This window comes from Gastrolobium bilobum, unplaced genomic scaffold (assembly GCF_033153095.1).
Source record: "Gastrolobium bilobum isolate Gb01-03AN ecotype WA unplaced genomic scaffold, APGP_CSIRO_Gbil_v1 utg3966, whole genome shotgun sequence".
Classification (NCBI taxonomy): domain Eukaryota; kingdom Viridiplantae; phylum Streptophyta; class Magnoliopsida; order Fabales; family Fabaceae; genus Gastrolobium; species Gastrolobium bilobum.
Window position 1 is genome coordinate 358,724 of NW_026898636.1, and position 23,385 is coordinate 382,108.

The window sequence follows — 23,385 nt, forward strand, 5'->3', positions numbered from 1 at the left end:
AAAAAACTGTTTAATCTATAAATTATTATATTAAATTTTATTTTATTATATATATAAATATTTTTTTCACTACAGAAATATTAAATGTTGAATTCTTTTCCCACCTATCAAGTTAAAGATTCAAATTTAAAATTTTGAATTTTAAATAATAAATATTTTTTCATCCAATAGACATAATAATAAATATTCTATCTGTTTGTGTAGATTTTTTAAAAAAAATTAAAAATTATAATTCCAATGATACAGAAGACCATCATTAATAGCATTAAAATTTCTAACGTTTTTGGCTATCCTCATTTTTTAATGACCTCATTTTTAATACATTTAATTACTTGAATGGCACGAACGAAGGACCTACGTTGATGGATTTCAAATAAAATTCAATCTGTTTGTTTAGGTTATTTTATTTAAAAAAAGCCAAAACTAAAATTTTAATTGTTACGGAAGGCTATCATTATTAGCATTAAAATAACAATTTTTTTTATTATCGTCATTATTTAATCATCTCATTTTTTTAATGCATTTACTTAATTGACACGACTAATGATCTTTTTTGCCTTTTTCAAAGAAGTGGGATATTAATGTACATTTCTACCACTAATTAATGTTGAACTCTTTTCTTTGGGTCTTTTGATTTTTCGATAAATATGGTAAAAAGTATTCATTATTTTTTAAAATGAGGGTTAACAATTCCCATGTAAAAAATAGAGAAAATTTAACACAGCTGTCTCCCATTAAAAGATGTTAAATTTTTTTCCTACCTATATCAACTTCAATTTTTGAAATTTAAAAAAAAAAGTGGGATATTAATGAACTTGTCTGCCACCAATTAATGTTGAACTCTTTTCTTTGGGTCTTTTGGTTTTTCGATAAATATGGAAAAAAAATATTAAATGTTTTTAAAAATGAGAGTTAACAATTCCAATGTAGAAAATAATGGAAATTTAATACGTCTTCCACTAAAAGATGTTAAATTCTTTTTCTACCCATATCAACTTCAAATTTCAAAATTTATAAAAGAAGTGGATATTAATGCACATGTCTATCACTAATTAATGCTAAACTCTTTTCTTGGGTCTTTTGATTTTTCAATAAATATGAAAAAAAAAGTATTCAATGATTTTTAAAATGAGGATTAACAATTCCCATGTAAAATATAAAGGAAATTTAATACAACTATCTCCCACTAAAAGATGATAAATTCTTTTCTTACCTATATCAAATTCAATTTTTGAAATTTAAAAAAAAATGGGATATTAATGAACCTGTCTGCCACTAATTAATGCTGAACTCTTTTCTATGGGTCTTTTGATTTTTCGATAAATATGGAAAAAAGCATTAAATGTTTTTTAAAATGAGGGTTAACAATTCCAATGTAGAAAAAAGTGAAAATTTAATAGATCTCCCACTAAAAGATGTTAAATTCTTTTTTTACCTATATCAACTTCAAATTTCAAAATTTATAAAAGAAGTGGGATATTAATGCAGATGTCTGCCACTAATTAATGCTGAACTCTTTTCATTGGGTCTTTTGGTTTTTCGATAAATATAAAAAAAAGTATTCAATGATTTTTAAAATGAGGATTAACAATTTTCATGTAAAAAATAGAGGAAATTTAATACAGTTGTCTCCCACTAAAAGATGTTAAATTCTTTTCCTACCTATATCAACTTCAAATTTTGAAATTTAAAAAAAAAAAGGTAGGATATTAATGAACCTGTCTGCCACTAATTAATGCTCAACTCTTTTCTTTGGGTCTTTTGGTTTTTCGATAAATATGAAAAAACCATTAAATGGTTTTTAAAATGAGGGTTAACAATTTCCATGTAGAAAATAGTGGAAATTTAATACAGCTGTCTCCCATTGAAAGATGTTAAATTCTTTTTTCACCTATATCAACTTCAAATTTTAAATTTAAAAAAGAAATGGGATATTAATGCATATGTCTGCCACTAATTAATGATGAACTCTTTTCTTTGGGTCTTTTGGTTTTTTGATAAATATGGAAAAAAGCATTAAATATTTTTAAAAAATGAGGGTTAACAATTTTCATGTAGAAATAGAGGAAATTTAATACGTCTCTCACTAAAAGATGTTAAATTCTTTTCCTACCTACATCAACTTCAAATTTCAAAATTTAAAAAAGAAGTGAGATATTAATGCACATGTCTGTCACTAATTAATGCTGAACTCTTTTCTTTGGGTCTGTTGGTTTTTCGATAAATATGGAAAAAAGTATTCAATGTTTTTTAATATGAGGATTAACAATTCTCATGTAGAAAACAGTGGAAATTTAATACAGTTGTCTCCTACTAAAAGATGTTAAATTCTTTTCCCACCTATATCAACTTCAAATTTTGAAATTTAAAAAAGAAGTGAGATATTAATGCACCTGTCTGCCACTAATTAGTGCTGAACTCTTTTCTTCGGGTCTTTTGGTTTTTCGATAAATATGAAAAGAATCATTCAATATTTTTCAAAATGAGGGTTAACAATTCCCATGGAGAAAATAGTGGGAATTAATATAGTTATCTCCCACTAAAAGATGTTAAATTCTTTTCTTACCTATACCAACTTCAAATTTCGAATTTTAAAAAGAGTAAACACCCTTTTTGGTCCCTGGCAATATCTACGAAATCCTTTTTAGTCCCTGGCAATAAAAAAGGACCAAATTGGTCCTAAAATTTTGAAAAAAGGGCCACGTTAGTCCTTATGTCAACTCCTCTGTCACTAACGTGGCCCTTTTTACATACTGTTAGGGACCAATTTGGTCCTTTTTTATTGTCAGGGACTAAAAAGGATTTCGTAGATATTGCCAGAGACCAAAAAGGGTGTTTACTCTTTTAAAAAACAAGTGGGATATTAATGCACCTGTCTGTCACTAATTAATGCTAAACTCTTTTCGCACTAACTATTTAGTTTAAATATTTTAAATTTCAAATTAAAATAAATTATTTTTCATTCTTCTGTTTTAAAATTCTATATCTCGTATGATTGTTTTTCATTCATCTGTTTTAAAATTATATATCTCGTATAATTATTTTTCATTTTTCATTTTATCATTATGAGAATTGACAACTCCCATTTTTATGAGGATTCCATTCATATTAGCATTAACAATTTCCCATTTTTATTCATTGAATTGGCAACTCATTATTAACATAAACAATTTCAACAATTACACATAGTAAATGACTTATTCCTAATAGGTATATTAATTACTACTACTTTTATTAATTGTTAATAGACTCCTCATAATGTAATTACTTTGTATTTGGATTAAAATTAGTCTGCCTTGAAAAAAGTCCTCACAAATTCTTACTATATTGCTGTAAAAAAAATAAATGAGGAAGAAAATTTACCTGCCAATAGGTGTGATAGAAAATGGCGAAAGATTTTCAACGAAAGGATTTGTAACACCACTGGAGAGAAAGGATTCAAATATTCTGGTTGAAAAAAAATCTCAACTTATAAAAAGTCACAAAATATGATTTCTTTTTGTCATTCTACATGAACAAATGACAAAAAAAAACTTTCAGAACAACGGGAGATGCTGACCGTGGAGAAAGATTTTTTATAGAAGATTTTGTAGTACCTTTTGATGAATAGGAAACGTGCAGCCTGCTGGGATAAAAAAAGATTAAAATTAGTCTGCCTTGAAAAAAGTCCTTACAAATTATTACTATATTGTTGTAAACAAAATAAATGAGGAAGAAAAATTTACTTGCCAATAGGTAAGACAGAAAATGACGAAAGATTTTCCACGAAAAGATTTGTAACACCACTAGAGGGAAAAGATTCAAATATTCTGCTTGAAAAAAAAATCTCAACTTATAAGAAGTCACAAAGTATGATTTCTTTTTGTTGTTCTACATGAACAAATGACAAAAAAAAACACTTACGGAACAATGGGAGATGCTGACCGTGGAGAGAGATTTTCTACAGAAGATTTTACCGTAACTTTTGATGAACAGTAATCGTGAATTATTACTTTATTGTTGTAAGAAAATAAATGAGGAAGAAAACTTGCCAACTTGTGAGGCAGAAAATGGCGAAAGATTTTTCAAAGAAGGATTTGCAACACCATTTGAGGGAAGGGACTCAAATATTCTGCTTGAATAAAACAAAAAAAAAGTATCGAAGTATAAAAAAAATCATACAGAAGAATTTGTCACACCATTGGATGGAAAAGATTCAAATATTCTTGTTATGAGAATATTCGATGTATGATTTATTGTTTGTTGTAAATGAAGGAAGAACGGAAAAAAAAATTACATAATGACAGGAGAGGCTAAATTTTGCGAGAGATCTTCTACCAAAGATTTTTCCGTACCATTTGATGGAAAGGAATCATTACAACTCTCCTTGCGCGAATTACATAAGATACCATTAAAACAATCTTGGTTTCTTCCTTGTTGGGAAGACGTATCTATATATGAAATAAACAATTATGTTAAAAAAAAATTTGAAACGTGATCTGCATTTACACATTGAAATGTGGCATGTATTTTTCCACCCTACAAAAGAGATACATCAATATATCAATGGAAAACAAAAAAAAAAAAGACACCAAAAAATCGCACGACAATAATCAGCGGAACCATTACCTGTTCATCCATCAGAATCATGTCCACATTATCATCAAAATCCTTCCGGTGAATATTGGGAACCTTTCAACACCTAATCACCCTAACTGTAATCCTCCAATCCTCCTTGGTAGGATTAATGTCCTTTATAAAATCATACTTGGAGAACATCGTGAACGTTCAAAACGCAAACGAAGAAAATAACTACAACTGTTGAGATATATAAAACCATTAATATAGCCTCACCCAACAGCTTAAGCTTTTGGGTTGAATTGGTTCTTTACATGGTATCAGAGCTTGAGTGAGTTCGATCCTCACCGCCTCCCACTTTCAAGTGGAATTAAAATAAAAAGCTAGCTCAAAGGGTAAGAGTGCCAAGGCCTTATAAACTCCACAGCGAGGCTCTGATACCATGTAAAGAACCTTATGATACACCACCCCAAAAGCTAGCTCTCTGATATCAAAGCGTTCGAAATCTCGCCGCCTCCCACTTTCTTTGTAGTGGGATTTCTTTGTTCGCACAGGTAGGTGGGCATGTGCATTGTCCACCCTTCAAGCCCAGTGGGCTCTGGTGTGAGGGGGCGTGTTGAGATATATAAAACCATTAATATAGCCTCACCCAACAGCTTAAGCTTTTGGGTTGAATTGGTTCTTTACAACAACAAACAAATAGTCGAACAAAAACAGTGAGAACAAAAAATCGCAGAAGCAAGAGATGAGAAACGTCAGGAGCTAGAAGGAAGAAGCATCTGAATGGTTTGGAGGTTTTTCCAAAATATGAGATGGTGAGTTTTCCATATTCAAATAACATTAGTATACAACCTTTCATCTTCCAATGCAATAATTAAAAACCTTTCATCTTCCAATTCAACAATTAATGATGTTGGGTCATTAATCATCCTTTTCGATTTTCATTTTTGTATAAAAAGTCATTATTATGAATTTTTCTTTTATTTTATTTTTTAAATATTAATGCAAGTGTGAACACATAGTGTGAAATATTAATGCAAGGGGGTTTTCTTTGGTTTTTCTTTATATATATAATAATAATAATAGATACCACATAATAGAAATCTCATGAGTCTAGTTGATGTGGCCCAATTAATAATAACGGCTATAAGATTAATGCTTTTAATTAGAAGTAATGATTATTAGGGTTTCAAAGTCAATGCATTTGATCTCAAACGTTGATCTTGTATATGATGGACGTACCAAATTAAAGATGATTATTTATTAAGGTTGGTCTTTTGTCCCCTTAAAAAAAGATGTTATTCTTCAATTAGAAAAATTTATAATAGAAAATAAAGTTCAGAGAGAGAAATCACCCTAACAGATATTATTTCCTCAGCATCGCTTCGTATGTTTTTATCTTTGGTATGTATATGAAAATCATGCTTTTCCAATATCCTTTATCATGTTATTATTTTAGAATTTATGAACTTTTCTATAACTGCATTCTAACATAGTTACTTCAGACAAATGCGATTGTTACCCCTCAATCTGATTTCAACAAGAGAACATAAGGACTTAGAGTACTATCAATATAAGTTTGGCAAATTAATATAGACAACTATTGACAATTGCATTTTATTCCCTACCAACTTCCCCCACAAGCAGTCCAGGAACAAACTAGATTTGAAGAATAATTTAACCCACAAACACATCCCAAGAGTGCCATGACTGTAAAGGTGCATTTATATCTTTATTAGCTTTATAATTATGGGATATGATATTGTAACAACCAACCAATGTTACAACCACTAATCTCACCGTTAAATTGAAAATCTTATCCGACGTTCTTGATTCAATGTATATTAGTCTTCTTTCTTCCCTTCTCTCTCCCCCTTCTCCCTCTCTCTCTCATTTTACTTTGTGCCCATCACCTCTGCTGCTGTCCATCTTCGCCGCACTCTTCCACGCCGTCGCATTCTGCCGCTGCCGCTGCCGTTTATCAGTTTACCCGAGAAAATCAATGGCTATGCATCCCGCGGAGAGCTTCGCCTAATCCACAAGCTACCACCTTCTATAAGAGAGGAGAAGGACAATTGGGACCGGAGACACAGAGGGATAAATGGCGGTAGAGAGAGGGGAGCACAACTTAGAGAGGGATAAGGGATAAATGGCGGCGGCAGTGAGACGGAGGATATGGGCAGCGACTCTGTCACGTGTCTCGCTATGGGAGGCGGCGGCAGAGTGTATAGTGAGAGAGAGAAAAGGAAAAAGAGAGGGAGAAGGGGGAGAGTGTCTGGCTATGGGAGGCGGCGGCAGAGTGTATAGTGAGAGAGAGAAAAGGAAAAAGAGAGGGAGAAGGGAAGAAAGAAGACTATATATACATTGAATCAGGACCGTCGGATAAGATTTTCAATTTAACGGTGAGATTAGTGGTTGTAACATTGGTTGGTTGTTACAATATCATATCCCTATAATTACGGGAGGATTAAATGGACAAATTTGTTTCTTACAAACTAAGTAATTTGACCAATCATACACTCTTAATTGAAATATAACTGATCAGACATAATATAATTTGTAAGAGTTTGTACATAAAATTTTTATAAAAATAACATTTTTCTATAATTATTATTACAATGTAAACTGATTATATAATAGCATCCGTCTCTGAGCTGAGTCTTGTGGCCCTCGTGTTTATGATTCCCAAGCTTTAAAAGCTGCAAGTACAATAAAAGATTATTATTTAATTAGAAATTTGAAAGATCAAAAAAGCTGAAATTATGCAGATTGGTATATGGGAAAACAACTTCTCCTTTCAAAGGAAAAGAGCCATCTTATAGAGTAGACATAATTGCTGTGGGTCCCATTTGATTTTTTGAAAAAATAAAAAGACTGAGCACAAGAATCAACGTGAGAGCTGTAAAAAAATTTTAGTGCAGTAAAATGAGAGGTATAAACCCCTTGGTATATTTGTAAGATATACAAAAGCTAGTTTTTAAACTATTCTAACTGCAATACAGAACATCACATAATAATTCCTAATGGCATACAGTTTTGTTTAAATAAATTGATGTTGCATTTTATCTTAATGTCTCAATTACTCACTTTTAAAATAAGTCTTGGATTTAGTGGTCCCGTGATTTTTACTCCTCACATTGAGAAGGTTTTCCAAGTTAAATTTGCTTTGTGTTCTCTGTGTGTTATTTTTCTACTTCTTTGTTTTCCCATCTTGCCAAAGGTTTATTTTCAACCGCAAATAAAAGTTGTTACTGACCCAACAATATTAAGGTTGGTCCTCTGTCTCTCAAAAAGAAACAAGCTGTTATTATTCCTCCAATAGAAAAAAACACATAATAGAAAATAAAGTTCAGAGAGAGAAATCACCCTAACGCTATTGAGAAATAGAGATGTGCGAAATAGAGATGATCATCACTTCTGGTTATGTCTTTATCCTTAATATATACATAAGAATCATGTTTTCCTAAGATACTTTATCATGTTCTTACTTTAAAATTATCAACATGACATAATATCTGCATTCTAACATAGGTACTACAGACAAATGAGATTGTTACCCCTCAATCTGATTCCAACAAGAGAACATAAGGACTTAGAGTACTATCAATATAAGTTTGGTAAATTAATATAGACAACTATTGGCAATTGCATTTTATTCCCTACCAACTTCCCTCACAAGGCTAATACCAGTTCAGGAACAAACTAGATTTGAACACAAACAAATCCCAAGTGCCATGACTGTAAAGGCGCATGGAATACCAGTATTTATATCTTTATTGGCCTTATTATTATTACAAACTAAACTGATTATATAATAGCATCCACCTCTGAGCTGAGTCTTGATCCCCAAGCATTAAAAGCTGCAAGTACAATAAAAGATTATTATTTAATTAGAAATTTGAAAGATCAAAAGAGCTGAAATTATGCAGATTGGTATATTTCATATACCGATCATCACATAATTATTCCTAATGGCTTACAGTTTTCTTTAAATAAATTGATGTTGTATTTTATCTTAATGTCTCAATTACTCACTTTTAAAATTACTCACTTTTAAAACAAGGTAATGTTATTCCTAATCACACAACTTGTGTCATTTCAGTTTCACAAATCACAAAGAGCGAGAGCAGCATTTCACTCTTACAAAAATATAAATCCTACACCTTTATTTTTTTTTGGTCACCTCTCTCCTTTATTTTTCTCTCTATCACAACTTAAATTCTTAACTGCTTAACACCCGAATTTATAATATTGCAGACAACACGACCCCAAATTCTTAACTGCTTACCACCCGAATACTTTGGGACATTATCTTATGTTACATACAAATTAAACTTGGTAGTTTTTAAAAAACAATAACCACAATTTATTAAGCAAAATTTCAATATTTCAATCGGTATAAGATTTTAGCCATTAGAAATATAATACAGACAAAGAAGAACGTAGAGAGACAATTCATAGTAGCCATCAACTAAAAGAGCCACTTATTTTTAAAGGAGTTTAACTCAGAAAAACATACTGATAAACTAAAGCTATTAATGATGTGTATCGATGTTCTATTTCATTGCAAAAAAATTGGGATATAGTTGCAGAACATAAAACTAATTCACAGTACTCACCAGTTTTAGAAAGTGTCCAATTATCGTCATCAGAGCCAATTTGCCAAGCAAAATACCCAATCAATCCATTTTCTTTGGCATAATTAACCTTTGCAGTGACACTCTGAGTATCATCATAACCAATCCATGTTGTCCCAGAATAACAATAATCTGTGACAAATGTGGAGTTATACACAGTCTGTGCCATTTGATTTCTTATGAATTGCCTGATATCCCCATACCTAATAGACCCATCACCAGAATTTGCTTTAGCAAATAATCCATGGTCATCAGCATTCACCAAACGCCATGAATAGCCATAAAATGGTAACCCAAATGCTAATTGATTTTTAGGCAATCCTAATTGAATCCATTTTGTAATCCCTTCATCTCCACTGAATTGGCCTTGTGGGTTTTTCAATGGTGCAGGTGGTTGTGTCTCAGTTGGGTAACCATCTGGGGTGAAAAGGTCATAGACCATCACGTTAACCCAATCCAAGTTGTTAGCAATTTCTTGAACTGGGTAATATTCCAATGGAGATATCTGATCAGAGCCAGCCACTGCTGCAGATAATAACAATGGAGGGTTACCAGAGTTACTTGACTCTTGAGCAATAGCTTCTCTCCACTCCTTGACGAGTAACCCAAAGTTGGTCTTGTCTGTGTTTGATGATGGGTACTCCCAATCAAGATCAAGACCATGGAAGTTGTTGCTTCTAGCTACTTGTAATGAAGAGTCTATGAAGGACTTACGGCTACTGGCTTGGCTAGCCATTGCAGCAAAAGCTTCTGCTAGGGAAGGACCTCCACCACCACCTATGGATAGAAGGGTTTTCACTGAAGGGTTCTTTTGCTGAACGGTTTGGGTGAAGGTTGAGAACAAGGGTGCATTGGAAGAAGAAATGGTGACTTGGTTGGTGTTGCTATCAAGGTCAGCAAATGCACAAAAAAGATGAGTGAAATAGGAAGAATCAATGTCAGATGCTGCAAGCCCAGAATCAGAATGCCAATATCCTCCTTTCACCACAGCTTGTGCAGAGGAGAAACAGAGTTGGAGCATGACATGGATTGTGAAAATCAGAAATGAAAGCCTTTTGGAGTTAGCCATTGTGTTCCTTATTTCCTTTGATGAATGTGATGGGAATTCGAGTTTGATTATAGCTTCTCAAGTAAATATATATCTTTACTCCCAACTGTTTAATTCAATGAGTTTGAGAAGACTATTCTTTACTTTAGTTTCCAAGATGGGGATACAGAAAAATGAAGTCTGGTCCATATCCATAATTTTAGTATATATTTGACTTATTAATGCTGGTTGCGTATGCGAATCCATAGATTTGAAAATTCTAACCATCTAAAGATAATAAGTTTATTGAGGGCTATAACTATATATATAAAAATAAATAAATAAAATTAGTTTGGTATTTTTGTTTAAAGTAAGCATTTACATATCTTTTACTGTAAATGTGAAATTTGGGGTTAACTTTACTTTTGACAAAAGAACTTGGAGAAGGGAGAAGATTATTTCCCGTCAGGCCGTAACATTACACAGCAGAATTGGGTACCTATAAAACCAAGAACATCAACAACAAATTAAAAGAGAGAGAGAGATATTAAAATGACATACAAATTAGATCCTTTTTTAATTACATGTTAGCGTTAAACTTATATTTGAGTAGTGACAATAATTTTTTGTTACTAGATGTATTGGAATAAGTCAACGCGTCAATTGCGGTGTGAAGTTGCGGCTGTACGTGGATGAAGTTTAGTTTCGAGCGGAGAAAATGGTCTAAACAAGTTGGGTTATATTTATCTCATTTTAAATGAAATAAATAACTCTTCTATACACACAAAAAGAAGTTGGATCTTATCACTCTTTTTTCTTTCTCCTTGGGTTTCACTTATACTTTTATTTCAACAATATGAGATAATTTTTTTTCCTACTACATAACAAAATATATCCCAAACAAGTTTCACGTTTCATGTCAAATTGTCAAGGATTTATTAATATTTAATGCGGCCACCGCTTCTTTCTTTTAATTCTTTCTTGTTCGTACGTTACCCATTTATCCAAAACTTCAATGATTAATTTTAGAGTAAATATTGTTTTGGATCTCTAATAAAAAATATAAAATATAATTCCACTTTAGTTTTTTATTAAAAAAATTATTTTTGAGATTCTTAAGAAATTTAAAATGGACTCATTTTAGTTCTTTTGAAGAATTAATGTAAATTTTTTTGAATTTATGAGGACCATAATTTTAACTAAATAAGTTCACTTTAAATTTTTTTAAAACCTCAAGAGTAATTTAAGAAACTAAAATAGGAATCATATTTTTTATCAACGAGCCAAAAGGTATTTACTCATAAGTTTAAGTAAAGGTTTCATTTTCTAATAGAAGATAGAGGTATCTTATAGACACATCTTATATGATATCTTTATTTATTAAAAAAATAAATTATAATGAAAATCGAAAAGTGACTTATAATAGAAAATAATTCTCAGCGACATAATAATTGTTTTCCCCTTGAGTGAATCGACAGGCAGTAAGAATTTATCCAAGGATGCGTGTATTTGAGACAATGTCAAATATGTTGATATTATTTTGCGTGAGACACTTAACCAGTTAACCTCCGATTTTCGTACCTACGATGACGTACTAATAATTCTTTGTTGTCTGTCGCTGTTCTTCGTCCCTTTTTTTTTTTTTTTTAAGCGTTCTTCCTCTCTCTAGGTGAAGACTGAAATGAATCGTTCCTTTTTTTTTAATTTCATATTATTTTTATTTTTATTTTATATTATGTAAATTCTGTTTACATAAATTTGTATTTTTATATCTCATAACCAAGTACTAGTTGTTTTTGGCTTTTTGCTTCTGTACGACTATGAAAATTGAAAAAGAATTAATTTTTTCTTCTGTTTAAAAGCAATTTGTATTTTTTATTCTTATGATTTACAATAATTGAGGTGTTTATCAATTTTGTATTTATAATCTATTATTTATGTTTGTGATTTTTTTTATTATATTTTGTTAATGTATAATATATTCTGTATTTAAAATATTATTTAATATTAAAACGTATCAAAATATATCGAAATATTAATACTTTTGAAATAACACGAGACACAACTACCGGTGCTTCATAGATGTTAAAGTGCATGGCAGGGGATGCAATGCAATTATGCAACCAATGGATGAGTGGGGGTGTTCGCGGTCTGGATTGGATCAGTTTTGGAAGTAAAACTCATCCGATCCAATCCCTTCAGTTTGATCATATAATCATCCATTCGGTTTATATTTTTTTCAAATCCGATTCGATCCAATCCAATTTTTTTCGGTTTGGATTGGATCGGTTTTCGGTTTTTTGAATATCCTAAAATTAGTTTCGTGATTATTGTGCAAATAACATCTTTTGTATATATTGACTTTGTAAAAAAAACTAAAATTGAAATACAAAAATATCAGTAAACAATACTATAGTTGATGAGAGGTGACTAAGTTTTTTTTTTGGGTTTAGTTGATGAGTTAATGGGTCTTGAGTTTAGAAATTTTTGGGCTATGATTGAAGAAAAGACAAGTAGGTAGAGGATAATTAATATATTGGATCAGTTTGGATTGGATCGATTTTCATCAACCCATCCGAAAACCGATCCAATCCAATTAAAATTTGCGATTTTCTTTCGGTTTCCGATTTTTCGATTTTCGGTTTATTCGGTTATCGATTTTTTGGTTCGGTTTTCGTGGTTTGAATCGGTTTGGATCGGTTGATAAACACCCCTAGCCATGGCAAGAGAAAAACCAATACTTCAAATTAGTCCCGGAACCTTAAAATCTCAATTTCTAAATTTTCCCCTATTTCTGTTGCCATCTTCTCCAATCTAGCGATTAACGTGCATATGGTATCATGGCCTTATAGATTTTCATTCAAATCCAACAATGTTCGAGATTTCAAGTTAGTCCAATTATTAGGTTGTTAGAAATGTAACGCCCACATAATAGAAATCGCATGAGTCTAGTTGATGTGGCCCAATTAATAATAACGGCTATAAACTTAATGCTTTTAATTAGAAGCAATGATTATAAAGGGTTACAAATTCAATGCATTTGATCTCAAACGTTGATCTCAAATATGATGGACGTACTAAATTAAAGACAATTATATATTAAGATTGGTTTTCTGTCCCTTTAAAAAAAATATTATTCTTCCATTAAAAAACACATAATAAAAAATAAAACTCGGAGAGAAAAATCAACCTAATAAATATTATTCCTTCAGCATCGCTTCCTCTTATGTTTTTATCCTTGATATATATATATATATATATATATATATATATATATATATATATATATATATGATAATCATGTTTTTCCAAAATCCTTTATCATGTTATTATTTTAGAATTTATTAACTTTTTCATTTGTGCATTCTAACATAATTACTACAGACAAATGAGATTGTTACCCCTCAATCTGATTCCAACAAGAGAACATAAGGACTTAGAGTACTATCAATATAAGTTTGGCAAATTAATATAGACAACTATTGGCAATTGCATTTTATTCCCTACCAACTTCCCTCTCAACTCACAAGGCTAATACCAGTCCAGGAACAAACTAGATTTGAAGAATAATTTAACCCACAAACAAATCCCAAGAGTGCCATGACTGTAAAGGCGCATGGAATACAAATATTTATATCTTTATTGGTCTTACGATTATTACAAACTAAACTGATTATATAATAGCAATATAGCATCCGCCTCTGAGCTGTCCTGTTGCCCTCGTATTTATGATCCCCAAGCATTAAAAGCTGCAAGTACAATAAAAGATTATTATTTAATTAGAAATTTGAAAGATCAAAAGAATTGAAATTATGTAGATCGGTATATTTGTATGATGGGATTTGCATCAATCATTGCAATAGCAAAATAAAAAAGTTTCCTACACATATAATTTTTTATGGTTCTATATTTTTTGAAGAAAAAAAATTAAGGTACAAAAAATGAATCTCTATAATATTACAAGTTCATTTTTTTTATAGGGATAGGATATTGTGACAACCAAATAATGTTACTACCAATGTTACTATCACATCTTAATCGTTGATTTCTGTCAATCAACGGTTATCATTTATCGCGAATTAATAATTAATTAATGAGTTTAATTTAAAAAATAATAATCGTTGATTGACGAAAATCAACGATTAAGATGTAGTAGTAACATTAATTGATTGTCACAATATCCTATCCTTTTTTATAATATAACTTTTATAAAATCTTTTGTATGATATACAAAGCTAGTTTTAAAACTATTCTAACTGCAATATAGAACATCACATGATTATTCCTAACGGCATACAGTTTTCTTTAAATAAATTGTTGTTGAATTTGATATGGCATACGCAAACTTGTATCACACATAAACATTGAAAAGTGTGGCTAATAAATAACATATATTATTTACACATTAAAAAAAAAATCAGTCATCGGCTCTCTCTTTTTTGCGAGGAATCTAAATTTACTTGTGTGTGTAAGTGTAACTATCTTTACCCTTTGAGATATTGTTCTTCGCATGATGTGTGCGGAGCTGTTTCATATGTTTTCGTTAATTTTTTTTTTTTTGATTACATCCGGTATCCCCACAGCCGATAGCCATGAGACTAATCCCTCGTCCAAATATCTTTAGAGTTTAAAGTATCATATTCCCTCAGCATAATTATTTATGGGTTAGCTTTTTCAACGATCAATCAATGTAGATAATTTATGGATTTGAATTTTTTCATATGAAAAAATGGTCATGTAATCAATGTTATTTGATCACAGTTATTCATTTCCACTCATTAACGATGAGATAAGAAAAAATATATGATTTTTAAATAAGTGGTTATAATCAAATAACATGACCACATGACCACTTTTAAACATGAGAGGATCCAAATTCATAATTTATCTACATTGAACACAAAACGATGTCGTTTTGTGGCGAAAATCAATGTATTTTTGTAATTATAATTTATTTCAAGGTTATAATAGTCTTTTTCATTATAATTTTTTAATTCTTTAACCAAAAACGATATCGTTTTGAGAGCAAATATAAATAACTTATTTACGTTGACTAACATTAAAGCGATTATTTATCCGCCACAATAAGAACTTAAAAAAATGTATGCGTTGGCAAAACGCTATGGGATTTTTATTCCCTTGAATTTATTTTTATCCTCGACTTTTTCTTCCAATCAAGGGCAAAAGGTACCCATAACCAAAGACACGTTCAAGTCAAATTACTCTTTCACTATTTATAATATTGCAGACAACACGACCCCAAATTCTTAACTGCTTACCACCGGAATACTTTGAGACATTATCTTATGTTACATACAAATTAAACTCGTAGTTTTTAAAAAAACAATAACCACAATTTATTTAGCAAAATTTCAATATTTCATCCGGTATAAGATTTTAGCCATTAGAAATATAATACAGACAAAGAAGAACGTAGAGAAACAATTCATAGTAGCCATACAGAGCCACTTATTTTTAAAAGAGTTTAACACAGAAAAACATACTGATAAACTAAAGCTATTAATGATGTGTAACGATATTCTATTTCATTGCAAAAAAATTGGGATATAGTTGCAGAACATAAAACTAATTCATAGTACTCACCAGTTTTAGAAAGTGTCCAATTGTCGTCGTCAGAGTCAATTTGCCAAGCAAAATACCCAATCAATCCCTTTTCTTTGGCATAATTAACCTTTGCAGTGACACTCTGAGTATCATCATAACCAATCCATGTTGTCCCAGAATAACAATAATCTGTGACAAATGTGGAGTCATACACAGTCTGTGCCATTTGATCACTTATGAATTGCCTGATATCCCCATACCCAATAGACCCTTCACCAGAAGTTGCTTTAGCAAATAATCCATGGTCATCAGCATTCACCAAACGCCATGAATAGCCATGAAATGGTAACCCAAATGCTAATTGATTTTTAGGCAATCCTAATTGAATCCATTTTGTAACCCCTTCATCTCCACTGAATTGGCCTTGTGGGTTTTCCAATGGTGCATGTGGTTGTGTCTCAGCTCGGTAACCATCTGAGGTGAAAAGGTCATAGACCATCACGTTAACCCAATCCAAGTTGTTAGCAATTTCTTGAACTGGGTAATATTCCAGTGGAGATATCTGATCAGAGCCTGCCACTGCTGCAGATAATAACAATGGAGGGTTACCAGAGTTACTTGACTCTTGAGCAATAGCTTCTCTCCACTCCTTGACGAGTAACCCAAAGTTGGTCTTGTCTGTGTTTGATGATGGGTACTCCCAATCAAGATCAAGACCATGGAAGCTGTTGCTTCTAGCTACTTGTATTGAAGAGTCTATGAAGGACTTACGGCTACTGGCTTGGCTAGCCATTGCAGCAAAAGCTTCTGCTAGGGAAGGACCTCCACCACCACCTATGGATAGAAGGGTTTTCACTGAAGGGTTCTTTTGCTGAACGGATTGGGTGAAGGTTGAGAACAAGGGTGCATTGGAAGAAGAAATGGTGACTTGGTTGGTGTAGCTATCAAGGTCAGCAAATGCACAAAAAAGATGAGTGAAATAGGAAGGATCAATGTCAGATGCTGCAAGCCCAGAATCAGAATACCAATATCCTCCTTTCACTACAGTTTGTGCAGAGGAGAAAGAGAGTTGGAGCATGACATGGATAGTGAAAATCAGAAATGAAAGCCTTTTGGAGTTGGCCATTGTGTTCCTTATTTCCTTTGATGAATGTGATGGGAATTCGAGTTTGATTATAGCTTCTCAACCAGTTCGGTTTAAATGGATGGTTCAATTGATTTAAATGGTCGGTTGGTTCGGTTCGAAATCAGTTCGGTTCGGTTTGATTTAAAACCAATTTGGTTCAGTTCGGAAGTAATTCGGTTTGATTCGAAAACAGTTTGGGTCAACCTTATTCTATAAAAAAAAATTAAATTTTTTTTTAAAATAAAGTAATAAAAATCAGTTTGGTTCGGTTTGAAAGCGGTTCGGTTCTTAAATTAGTTCTAAAAACCGATTTGGTTCATGAAATGATTCTTTAAAAATCGGTTCGGTTCATGAATTAATTTTTAAAATTCGATTATTTTAAGTGCAATTCAGTTCAGTTCATGCTTCAATTTAATTTTTTGATTATTTTATACATCCTCAATACTTGTATCTGAGTCACCAAATGAGACTCACAAACAACATCATCAATTCATCATCTTTGATGAGCACAGCAATAACATTACTTAAATCACTTCCCACATTCCCCCTTTGCCAACTCTTATACCAAGCCAATTCAAGCCTTTTAAAATCCCCCAAAATTTGCAACCAGCGCTGAATAGTAACCTATTTTATAAGTGAACCCGCCTAAACAATGACCAGCATGGTTCTGCAACAACTCTCCACATGTGGCAAGACCTTGATTCCCTCTTGAAGTGCCATTTGCATTGATTTTAACCCAGTCTTCATCAGGGGAGTCCAACCACATAATTTAATATTTTTGATTATGCGAATAAGATGTCAAGTTCATTAATTAATGTTTAATCTCATTATTAGATGTAAATGTACAATTTTTTTATACTCCCAGTACACAAAAAATTAAATTCTAAATTTATATATTATGTATAATATGATATAATATATATTTTTTATGAAAGATAATATGCTAATATTTTTATAAACAACGTAACGTGTATAAGAGTAACTCCTATGAAAAAGTCAATTTATCGCATGCAAATGAAGTGATGAACTAACTTTTGTTGGCCTAATGAGTCATGTGTAAGAAATTCTTATGTGCCTCTGGAGCAAAGAAATCTATTGCAATGAATGGTTAAATATGTAGAAATTAGTCATAGCATTGGACCATATCAAAATTATGGGCTAGGTCCATAACTGTGTCAAAATCAATCGTCAAACTTGACTTGAACCTATAGCCACCCTTGTACTGGATCTAATTGAACCACATTTATCCCGTTGACAAGTGATAAATCTTTAGTTTATCTTGTTTTTATAAGTTAAATTAATATAAATTATCAAGTTGAACAAGTCAAAAACTAGGGTTTTAACATAAAATCATGAACATTATCTGATTATGAATTAAATAAATTATATTAGCTATTTTGAAGGGATTTGATGATAAATGGAGTAAATGTGAAGATATGATAGATGGAGATCTAAACTAAAAGATACGAGGATCTATCCAAAGAAAATCACGATCATCAAGTTGTTGAAGAGGAGACTTAAGCCCCCAAAATATTTCAAATAAGCAAATAGCCACGGCCTCAGGAAGCTTAAGCCCCAACTCAGGGCTTAAGCGCGGCCAAGAAAGAAAACGCTGATGCGAATGAGCAGGCTTAAGCGCCCTGAAAAACCCAACTTAGGCCCACTTGAAGTATCTGTGCCCGACCGCTTCAAGAATCAATGACTATCCCCACATGTAACACCCCGTTCTAGAACCGGTTTGTTAACATTGCTTTATGATATTAAGCGCAGTTACAATCACATTGATTCAATTAAAACCTGGATAAATTTTTCGTTTTCCTTTTTAAAACTTACTTGTTTTTCCTTTTTAACAACGCCAAGTTTGAAATAACCAATTGCGTGACCATAACCTTATACTTTGCGGAATAATCAAAACTAAACTTAACATCATATCATTATTTTGTTCGAGTTCAATAATAGACTCTCTTCACTTTTTATTAAATTGGAATTTCTATACTTACTTTATAGTTCTCATCTTCCAATATGTTATATATCTCTTCGTTATCTACACGTAGGTTCAAACCGCGCTCAATTCGGAGCACTGTAGCCCAAGTTATGAACTTTCTACGTAACGAGTGCTGAACCCACTGTTTCCGGCGCAATTAGCGTGAAAACGGCGCGATTAGCGTGAAACAATAGAGTATTTCCCTGTATTTGGCGCGGTTAGCGCCAGACTGGCGCGATTAGCGCCGAGAATACGTTCCCTCTCTGTCCCTTGGCGCGGTTAGCGCCAACACGGCGCTAGTAGCGCCAGATTTCTGGGGACAACACCAAGCTTGAGTGTTTGAACCCTAACTAGAGTTGTACACCTCCAAATTACACAATCTTTGTCTCAATGGAAAGCTAAGAAAAAGATCTACCACTTCCATTAAGACACAAGGGTCCAAATATATCATATAGGATACGAAAATTGGACAACAAGACGGGATATCTTTACTTTTACTTGGATTTTCAACCCAAAGGTCTTCTTTCACCTAATTGACATCATATAATCCTTTCAATACATGAATTCTAGTCTTTCAAGGTACTCATACACTAAGAGAGGCATGCATACCATTTCATCATACATATATCTTCATTAATTACAACATTACAACATCATCAGGTCTCAATTACATCATTGTTCTTACAAATTTCTCATACATGCCAAAGGACTTAGCTACAAAAGGAACATGATCAAAGCTATAGGTCATTTACAACAAGGTATTCACCATTACAATGATCATGCACTAAGTCCCTCAAAATACATAATGAGACATCAAAATATACATATAGCAATTCTAAATGTGCAACTCAAAATATCCAGCTATCAGGTACAATCTACTCATACTTCTTGCCTCGATCAACCTCACCTCTATCAGTACCTGAAATGATGCCCCACAACACGGGGTGAGATATACGAATATATCACAGTAAACCAGAGGTCCTTAGAGATCACTCCACCCTAAGGTTCACTTTCGATGTACACATATTCATAACAGTTCAACACATTCTTATCCATAACCATTATATGGACTTCCAAGAGAGATCCTCAAAGGGCTGTTTCTCTTAGGCTCTTACCACATGGAGATCCACCTAGGTTGTTTCCAAGGGAAGTCCTTTCCTCAATCTAGGAACCTCCAAGAGAGATCCACATATGGTTGTTTCTCTTAGGCTCTAACCACATGGAGATCCACATAGGGCTGTTTCCAAGGGAAGTTCCTATCAACCATTCTCATCATAATTCTATCAATTATTCCTCAATCCCTATTTCTACCTCTATCAACCATTCCTCAATCACTCTTAAACAATCAAACATCAAGTAATCAATCATAACATTTATCAATGCATGAATCAATGAATGGGCATACTATTACTATCATAATTACACATCACATCTCATAAACCATTTCTCCTCAACGAAGTATGGTGGAACACTCAATGGGATCAACCCCAAGGTCCAAAGGTTTACCTTGCTCTTGAACTTTCCTCAATTGCTCACAACCACAAGGGTTGGTCACTCCACTTGGTCCCCTTGCCTCAATCCTATCAACACAAGAAATACAATCAAACAATGCTAACAACGCAAGGAAATCCATAGTTCCAAGCCTAGATTTCTCCAAATCTCAAAGCATACTAAAATAACACTCTAAACTCACTTCTACCGATTAAACGTCATTCATAGCATTTTTCATAACATACACTAAGTCTCAATCCTCCTTGAACATAGCCAATCTACTCACATTAACATAAAACCCTAAAACACTATTCATCAAAACCTAAACTCATGAAAACCTCAAGGAATCAAGTGAAAAAGAGTGGAAACTTACCACCAGTGATCACACAACAATGGAATGGTTGTTCCTTAAGCTCCCATGGAGGTAAAAGCTACCCAACTCCACAATTTCTCCAATGGGTTGAATTTTAGGGAGGAGAAATCTCACTCCACAATGCTTTCCACTCAAAACCAAGCTTGGATTATGAAAGAGGGGAAGATTTGGAGTGGTTTAGGCTTTTGAATCACTCAAAAAGGTTGAGAATTGAGGGATCTAGGGTTTTGGACCTCCCTTTCCCTCTTCTCCTTCTCTTCTTCTCCTTCTCTTCTTTCTTGGTCGACGGGTGAGGGGGGGAAATGAATTGGTTTCTTATGCTTTGAGTCACTTAACTTATGTTAAGTGGCTTTAAGCGGGTATTAGCTCATCTATCTATTCAACTCCATTTACCACCAAACTTTACCCAAAGGTCTGGAATATTATTCTAGGAATATTTCCACTTTTATTTTTATATTTTGGGTACTTTTGTCTGCACCCATTTATACCCCTTAATCTTCACTGAGTTCACTTTTTACCTCAAAAGTGACCCCAACTCACTTAATTAGGCCCTATACTTAATTTTACTCACTAATACATGTTTAATTACTTAATTTAAAGTAATTAATTAAATTATTTAAGTTAGGGGTATTATACCACACACTAACACGATACTTTCTGTGTGCTTTTTCCTCACTCGCACACTTTCCGGGAAAACTTCCCAAGAGGTCACCCATCCCAGAATTGCTTCAAGTCAAGCACGCTTTACTGTGGAGTTCTTCCGATCTGGACTACCGAAAAGCAGATGCATCTTGTTAGCATAGGTAGTACCAATTAATTCTTATAAGCTATCCCAAACTGTGTAGTCTTATACCTGCACAGCCTTTGGAATCCCTCTCTGTCGGATGTCGATTCGATTCGATTCATGCATGTAACCCCCAGTTGGAAGCCTGTTAGGAGCCGCTCCTTGTCCGTGCCTCTTTGCACCGGCGATCACTCTCTGCCCTCGTCAGCGCTCGGGATGTTACAGTATCCACTTAGGGCACGAATTCTTTGCCTTTAAAAACACATTTGGGGTCAGAATTAATGAGTTTTTGATATTCAAGAAGAGTTCTTGGCACTTGGGAGCAGAGGGAACGCGAAGGATTCATCAGTTCATGTTCGTGAGAGGCGGAGACGGATCAACATCAAGTCTGCACTGGGGATATTGAAGATTCACCAATCATCTATGGAGTTTGGGGAAGCTTTTCTATTTTCTTTCTTTCTTGATCTTGCTATGTCCGGCTAATTCTTTAAGTAGTTAGGGTTAGATGGAATTCAAGATCTTTATTATGCTTTGAACAATTCGTTGTGTTAATTTTCCTTTTCATCATGAATGAAATTATCTGTTTTTAATGCTTTATATAAGCTTGAATCTTATATATTGATCTTAGGTAAATGCATGACAATAGGAATGTTGGTGTGCGATCCATATCTGATAATTTCATCGTAAACGTTATGATTCTAGGATAGACATAGGGTTTGCGTAATCTTTATGATTCTTGAACTTAATGCTTACCTTCTTGGGGAATAACCGGGGAACTAGGGTTCTTGCAAGATTGTAAAAGTTTAGGGTAACAAGGGATTAAACCCTAATTACATAAGAAAGAATCGATTAGATTGATATTAAGGACGATTAATGTAAAGAAGGAATTTAGACGTAATAGAGAGATTAAAGGAAATCGAAATCCTAGCTACGTTCTTTTATATTAGTTAATTCAAATCTTTAATTTCTTGCTTTTAAATTCTTGCGAGTAATTAGTTTTAATATTTTAAATTTCAAATTCAAATCCTGTTACCAATACAATTTCGATTGTCCAACTTAAGTTGCAATAGTGAATTAGTGCTTGAGTATAATCCTCATGGGAACGATATCTTATTTAATCATTATATTACTTGTACGATCGGTGCACTTGCCGTGAGTAGCCCAACAACAAGTTTGCATGGATCCAACCTAAACACCCTAAGCCCGATTCTTGAAGATGGTCTCCAAACTAAAAGATAGGTGACACAATTACTTTTTGAATTTATTCTTTCACAAATTCATGAACAAAGGACCTACCGCATCTATGTCCTCTTTACTTTCTCCATCTTTTTCTTCTTTTAATTTTTTTTTCCGGTCTAATGCATCAGACTTTAGTGAGACAACAGATAATTCATTTCCCATGGGTGTGTAGAACATTATTTCATGGTTTTCCGCTTGAGGAGGAAGCTTACAAATTTTTAGATGGAAAAAAATGAAAAGATCTATATTGTGGTTGAAGAAAATGAAAAGTCTAGAAGTTAGGATGTATCAAGGTTAGTTTTATAAAATGACGTACATTTCTAGCAATAATTTACAATCAACCAAACACATGATCAGAAAAATTGACCCAACATTTCCGGAAACATTTTGGCCTATCAAACAACTTTTTAGTAACATTTCTGAAAAATTCAATCTCCCATCATATTCATTAGAATCGTGATTATCTGATTAAAAAAATATTTCTCTTCTACCAAATATCTCATAAAGGAAAATATCTTTTGTACTCTGTTATATTGAGAATACATTATAACCGATTTTGTGTTATTGGAATTGTTTTAATTCTGTTTTTGTGTTGGGAAAAA

At 32.7% G+C, this 23,385-nt stretch overlaps 2 protein-coding genes across 2 annotated transcripts; both read right to left on the bottom strand.

Annotated features, from left to right (window-relative positions):
* Positions 1-8,356: 8,356 nt before the first annotated feature.
* Positions 8,357-10,263, bottom strand: LOC133317916 (class V chitinase-like). Its single transcript, XM_061519818.1, has 2 exons — positions 9,177-10,263; positions 8,357-8,417 (listed from the first exon to the last, which is right to left on the bottom strand). Exons 1-2 carry the CDS (start codon positions 10,261-10,263, stop codon positions 8,365-8,367), a joined length of 1,140 nt encoding a protein of 379 aa, XP_061375802.1. The 3' UTR covers positions 8,357-8,364.
* A 5,443-nt stretch (positions 10,264-15,706) lies between these two features.
* Positions 15,707-16,912, bottom strand: LOC133317894 (class V chitinase-like). Its single transcript, XM_061519794.1, has one exon. It carries the CDS (start codon positions 16,910-16,912, stop codon positions 15,707-15,709), a length of 1,206 nt encoding a protein of 401 aa, XP_061375778.1.
* Positions 16,913-23,385: the final 6,473 nt, after the last annotated feature.